A 7,195-nucleotide genomic window follows, 5' to 3' on the forward strand; every position below is an offset into this window, starting at 1 on the left:
TGGGATCTTCTGTGAGCAGCCAATCCGTTGAAAGGGAGTTTCCTTGGGGGTGTGGCCTGCCTCGCATATAAGTGGACATTCTGGCAAGGCTCATTGGCTTTTGCTCACTCTGGATCCTGCAGCTGACTCCTGTTTGTCTGACCTATGGTTCTTGGGACTTGAGCTAACAGCTTACCTGCAGTCTTGCCTGCCGATCCTGGGATTCCTGGATCTTCGATCTTCGCAGCCTGTGAATAAGAGTCCTGCTCTCTGACCTGCCAATCTTGGGTTTACCAGCCCCTGCAGCGACGTAAATCAGGGGAAGCCTCTATCCTGACCCACGGACTTGGAACGCTCCAGCCTCTACAACTGTGTAAGCCATTTCTTTGATATAAACCTTTCCCTCTCCCTCTCTCTCTCTCTCTCTCTCTCTCTATATATATATATATATATATGTGTGTGTGTGTGTGTGCTTTACTGGTTTTGCTTCTCTAGAGAACCCAGTATGAGACAGTGACCTTGTGTGTAACAGAACAGCCTGGATTAATTTCCACTGTAATAAGTACAGTACCAGTGAAGAATTATATCTCATATTGGGCTGAGGAATTCAGAGGGGAGAAGAGAGAGAAGAAAGGTCAAACTAATCTGGATCACCCTTTTTTTACTTCCAGACTTCTGAACCCAAGCTTCGAACTTATTACTGAAGAAAACCAAAGTAGACCCCTTCAGATAGGTCTCAGTTAATTACTGGCTTCTAGGAGAGCTCACTCAGTCACTGGAAAATTCCCCACTAAATATGGCTGTCGACTTGACATCGTCATGGCGCCATGGAAAACCTGGTGACAACCGTGGATCAGAGCCTTCACAGTTTGTCTCTTCCCAAGAAACTAATCTTGGAGAGAAAGACTTCGACCCCGAGACGTGGCATGTGAACTTCAGAGCATTTACCTGCTCGGAGGAGGCCGACCCCATCAGAGATCTGAAGAGGCTTTATGAGCTCTGCCATCTCTGGCTGAGGCCAGACCTTCACACCAAGGAGCAGATTCTGGACAAGCTGGTGTTAGAGCAGTTCATGATCTCCATGCCTCTGGACCTCCAGGTCTTAGTCAAGGAAAGTGGAGTAGAGAATTGCAAAGACCTGGAGGAGATGCTGAGAAATAACAGGAGACCCAAGACATGGGTGAGTAGAACCTTCATGACTGGTATGGGAATTGAAACACTGGGCTGGGGGCTGCAAGGAGGAGTTGTGCTAGGAAAGACCAAACTGAAAAACCAAATGTGTTGCCGCCGAGTCGATTCCAACTCATAGTGGCCCTAGAGGATAGAGTAGAACTGCCCCATAGGATTTCCAAGGCTGTTAATCTTTACGGAAGCAGACTGCCACATCTTTCTTCCATGGAGCGGCTGGTGGATTTGACCCTCTGACCTTTCAATTAACAGCCAAGTGCTTAACCACTGGGCAACCAGCACTTGTTACTAGAAAGGACGTGGGGGATTTATTCCAGGTCAGTGGTTTTAAATCAGGCGATTTTGACCCCAGGGGACATTGGGCAATGTTTGGAGACACAACTAGTTGTGACATGGAGAGGGGGTGGTGCTATGTACATCTAGTGGATAGAGGCCAGTGATGTTACTCAACAATCTACAATGCACCGAACAGCGCCCACCACAAAGATTTGTCCAGCCCAAAATGTCAATAGTGATAAGGTTGAGAAACCCTAGTCTAGAAGATAAATGGGAAGGGGAAATACGAAAACCCACCTGATGTTGCATGAGACCAAAATCAAAGACAAGAATGGGTAAAATACTGCAGCTAATAAATGAGGCTAATGAGGAAGTAAACTGAATTTAAGGCGGCTCCAAAAGTCCTAACCAGGGGAAAGTAAATGATTGGTTGTTGTTAGTTGCCATCAAGTCAATTCTGACTCATGGCGACCCTGTGTGTTACATAGTAGAACTGCTCCATAGGGTTTTCTTGATAGTAATCTTTATAAAAGCAGATTTCCAAGCCTGTTTCCATGGTACCACTGAGTGGGTTCGAACTGCCAACCTTTCCAATAACCAAATTGTTTGCACCACCCAGGGACCTTTAGTTGGTATCAGAGATCAAATGGCAAATCTAGAGTAGAGTTTCTCACAGGAAGCTCCGTAAGTCCTAGCACAAAATGAGATACCATTAATAAATTGATTTAGATTTACCAAAAATATTCCAATAAAAGGATCCTGGTGGTGAAGTGGTTAAAGTGCTTGGCTGCTAACCGAAAGGTTGGCAGTTCAAAAATCACCATCCGCTCCTCGCGATAAAGATGTGGCAGTCTGCTTCTGTAAAGATTACAACCTAAGAAACCCCATGGGATAGTTCTGTTCTGTCCTATAGGGTCTCTATGAGTTAGAATTGACTCAACAGCAATGGGTCGAGTCACTGGTATTCCTATATTTTCCTTTTGGGATCGGAGACAAATTTATTCCATTAATCACCAGATTTATGTAGCAAACAACAGCTGTCAAGTGAATTCTGACTCATGGCTCCCCCATGTGTGTCAGAATAAAACTGCACTCCATAGGGTTTTCAATGGCTGGTTTTCTGGGCAATAGGTTGCCAGGCCTTTCTTCCAAGGTGGACTTGAACCTCCAAATTTTGGGTAAGCATCAGAACACATTAACCATTTGCATACCCAGGGACTGCAACTCTGTAGCAAGGAAGATAGATTTTAAACAAGCCATTCCCGTAAAGTTTGAGTGTTATAGGAGGAGACATACAGGGGGCAGAAGAGAGCTACATGCAGGTTCTTTTTTCTTTTTTTTTCAATAATTTATTTTATTTTATTGTTGTTATTTTGAGACTATACACAGCAATTCAAGTTTCTGCCTGTACGGTTCAGTGACATTGATTACATTTTTCAAGTTGTACAACCATTCTCACCCTCCTTTTCTGAGTTGTTCCTCCCCTGTTAACACAACTCACTGCCCCGTAAGTGTCCTCTCTAATCTTCCAAGTTGTTGCTGTCACTTCGATCTCGGATAGATCTTAAAAAATCATAATGCTCAAAGCAGACATTTTTGCTAGTTACACTACGTTATTGTTCAGTTTTAAGAATACTTTGGGGGATATCTTTGGTTTAAGGTTTAAGGATTATCTCAAGGCAATAATTTCAGGGGTTCATTCAGCCTCCATGGCTCCAGAAAATCCAATTCCGTGAGAATTTGAAATTTTTCTCTGCATTTCTCCTCTTTTGTTCAGCATTCTTCCATAGACTCTTTGATCAAATACACACAGGTTCTTACAGGGAATCTGATCTTGGATTTTTTTTTTTTTTTTTTCGTAGTCCATAGTCTACTTACAAGGACAGGAATTTCTTCTGCAAAATCCCAGTGTTCAGATGGCTGAATCTGAGACCAGCAACATGGATGATGTGAGCATCTTGTCCAGGGAGCCCCACTCCTGGGAGAGTGAGATACATCCAGAACACACATGGAAGGTCAGCCAAGAGCACCAGAATTTTCCAGGGATTCATGAAACATCAAGGAGACATCAGGTCAGTATGTAATGACATCACTGGGGAGAGGTGGGAAAAGGTACAAGGGACACTGGTAGGCAAAGCTGTTAGAATATTGAGAGATTTAGCATAGGATGAGATTAGACCCATTTACCCCAGGGATTCCTACGGATGCACTATGTTCCTAGACATTTCTGAGCCACTGGGGAGAATGAAAACCCATTAGCCTTCCTCCTTACCCCCACCACCATCAATATTTTGAACATACAGGTGTTGTTGGGTGCTGTGGAGTCAATTCTGACTCACAGTGACCCTATAGGACAGAGCAGAACTGCCCTCATACGGTTTTCTAGGCTGTAATCTTTACAGGGGTAGATCTCCAGGTCTTTTTCTCCAGCAAAGTAGCTTGTGGGTTTGAACTGCCAACATTTTGGTCCCAGCCAAGCACTTAACCACTGTGCCACCAGGCTCCTTATTCAATATATAGAAGAGTGATAACTGTAAGGTAGGGACTTAGAGATGTAAGGGGTATCGATTAACGACAGACTTGGAAATTAGGTATTAATACATACCGGGAATGATGAAGTGGCCCATAGGATGTCTGCATGTGTCCCCAAAACTGCTGTTAGGAAACTTGTGGTGTCACATCAAGGAGATGGGTATTTGGGAGAGAGATTTTCATGCTCCAGTCTAGACACATCGTTCACCACATTGGGTTGTCCATTTTCAGGGGCAGAAACTTCTGCCAGAGACCATTCCTGCAAATGGTGAGCTGGAGAGTCTGAGACCCAAGCAGAACTTGGAGGAGAACCTGATGGAAGACAGGGCAGGGTCAACAGTATGTGACATCCAGGAGCCTCAGCTTCTGAAGGGTCCTGGTGAGTATGGAGACTGGCGACCAAGGACAGTTAGTGACTTCTTTTCTCTACTGGGTGCAGGACTGGGTCTTGTTGAATTTGTAATTTTTTCTCCAGACTTGCTACAGTTAGAGAGGCTTGACTGATTCCACCTCCCACCCCACACCTTTAAATTTTTTATCTCCTGTGACCTCATTGGTATGCTGTTGTTGTTGTTGGATGCCATGGAGTTGATTCTAACTCATAGCAACCCCGTGTGACAATAGAACTGCCCCATAGGGTTTTCTAGGCTATAATCTTTATGGGAGCAGATCACCAGGTCTTTTCTTCTGTGGAGTGACTGGTGGGTTCAGTCTGCTGACCCTTCAGTTAGTAGTCAAGTGCTTAACAATTGCACCACCAGGGCATTTACATTGGTTTGCACAATCTTTTTTTTTTTTTTTTTCTTTCACTCATGTTTTGATCTACTTGCTAGACCTTTCAACTAGACATTAGACAGAACCTGTTGAAAATCGTTGCCGGTTACCGTCGAGTCATTCCAACTCATGACCACCCCACATAAGTAGAACTGCTCCATAGGATTTTCAAAGCTGTGACCTTTCAGAAGCAGTCACCAGGTCTGTCTTCCGCAGAGACGCTTGGTGGGTTTGAACCATCAACCTTTCGGTTAGCAGCAGTAATAGTATTTGCTGTCAAGTTGATTTCAACTCATGGCAACCCCTTGTGTACAGAGTAAAACTGCTCCGTAGGATTTTCCAGGCTGTGACCTTTTGGAAGCCGATCACCAGGCCTGTCTTCCAAGGTGCCTCTAGGAGGGTTTGAACCTTTAACTTTTAGGTTAGCAGTAGTAGTAGTTAGTTGCGGTCAAGTCAATTCTGACTCATGGCAACACCACACGAGCACAGTAGAACTGCTCCATAGGGTTTTCAAGGCTGTGAACTTTTGGAAGCAAATTGCCAAGTCTTTCTTCCAAGGCACCTCTGGGTAGGTTTGAACCTTCAGCAGTCAGAGCGTTTAACTACTTGCACCACCCCGGGGCTACCCATGTTTAAGAGATAAATGTTTTCTGTAAGTCCTGCTCTTGCATGACCTGGTGGTATGTCAAAATAAATGAAAAATGTTCGTTTTGTTCCTCTCTCTCTCTGCCTTTTATTGCTTATAAAAACTCCCAGCTTTTCTCTGTCCAAAAAAAAAAGCCTCACTGAGGCTCTTCTGCCAATCCATGTGTCTTTTCTAAAACCAAATAAGCTCTATAAAATTAACTCTGTCAGAATTTTTCTTTTCATGGTATCCAGCATCACCGTATAGTAGGAGAACTTGGCTCTCAAATGCCAAGTCTTCTCCATCACTGTCTTCCCAGAGTATCGTACAATCTCTTAGGCTTGTGAGGCTGATGGGAGAATCTCAAGCAACATCAATGTTTGGCCAAGTGAGTTTGGTATCATTGAAAATGCTCTTCATTAAGTGTTGTGTGTTGAATCTTTTATTCCAGCAGATTCCATGGGGGCTAATGATGGAAAGAATCCTGAAGAAGACACTTCTATTAAAAATGTGGATGCTGACACACCACCCACCCTTGTTTTGGAGAGAGAAGTTTCTACTCCCGGTGGGAACAGGGAAGATTCTCAGAAGAATCTGAGACGTTCCAAAAGAAGAAAACCAGACAGCTTCTCCAATTCCCAAGGAAGGCCTCAAGAAGGAGCTACCCATTTGGACAAAAGAGAATTCCTGGCACAAATTGGGTTACACTCAGTTGATTCACCAAGGACCATGGGATCAGCTAACCATGATTTACCAAATACCGTGGGACCAGATGACCATGATTCACCAAGTACCATGGAACCAGTTGACCATACAGTTGGTCAAGATCAAGAGTCCACAAGACGTTCAATCTATCAATGTGGATTTTGCAAGAAAAGATTTCATTATAAATCTCAGTTCGACATCCACCAGAGGACACACACAGGAGAGAGGCCGTTTAAGTGCAGCTCCTGCGGGAAAGGCTTCATGCAGCCCTCAGATGTCCGCGTCCACCAGCGAATCCACACAGGGGAGAAGCCATTCAGATGTGAGCTCTGCCACAGAGAGTTCACCCATGAGTCCACCCTGCATGGCCACAAAAGGACCCACACCAACGAGAAACCATTCCACTGCACAGAGTGTGGGAAACGCTTCAGCCACAAAGGGAACCTCAACGTTCACCATCGAATCCACTCTGGAACAAAACCTTACACCTGTCCAGAGTGTGGGCACACCTTCCGTCAGCTGGGAACTTTCAAACGCCACAAAAAAACACATCTGAAAATGGCATCCCAATGATTCTGTATTAGAGCCCTGGTGGCTCAAGAGTTAAGTGCTTGGCTGTTAATCAAACAGTTGGCGTTTCATACCCACCCATTGACTCTGAGGAAGAAAGACCTGACAATCAGCTTCCATAAAGATTACAGCCTGGAAAACCCTGAGGCAATTCTACTCTGTCACATGGGGTTACTACGACTTGGAATTGACTTGACAGCACCCAACAACAGCAATGATTCTGTAATCACACCCAAGTCTTCTGCCCCAAGAAGGAAGTTAGTGACCATTTGTCACCTACATTCTAAAGGAGAAATGACATTTAAAGCACTTACAAGGGTTCCTGGCACACACATTCACAAATATTTGTTACCCAGATCTTTGAATAATAATTTATCCCCCCATTGGCTTTTGTTGTCTGTTTCATTGTTTTCTAATATTTGCTTCCTTCTAGGTTTTTGGGTTTATACTGCTGTTCTTCCAAAGAATTTTAGCTTCATTAATTTTCAATGTTTCATTATGAAACGAAGGCTGCTAATTGTTATCCTATTATCTGTTCATTTTATT

At 44.1% G+C, this 7,195-nt stretch overlaps 1 protein-coding gene across 1 annotated transcript; it reads left to right on the forward strand.

The window, feature by feature from the left end:
* Positions 1-775: 775 nt before the first annotated feature.
* LOC101345337 (zinc finger and SCAN domain-containing protein 5B) lies at positions 776-6,652 on the forward strand. Its single transcript, XM_023741455.1, has 5 exons — positions 776-1,159; positions 3,306-3,392; positions 4,207-4,354; positions 5,826-6,136; positions 6,209-6,652. The coding sequence occupies exons 1-5, from the start codon at positions 776-778 to the stop codon at positions 6,650-6,652; spliced, it is 1,374 nt and encodes a 457-aa protein (XP_023597223.1).
* Positions 6,653-7,195: the final 543 nt, after the last annotated feature.

Source organism: Trichechus manatus, unplaced genomic scaffold, assembly GCF_000243295.1.
Source record: "Trichechus manatus latirostris isolate Lorelei unplaced genomic scaffold, TriManLat1.0 scaffold00008, whole genome shotgun sequence".
Lineage (NCBI taxonomy): Eukaryota > Metazoa > Chordata > Mammalia > Sirenia > Trichechidae > Trichechus > Trichechus manatus.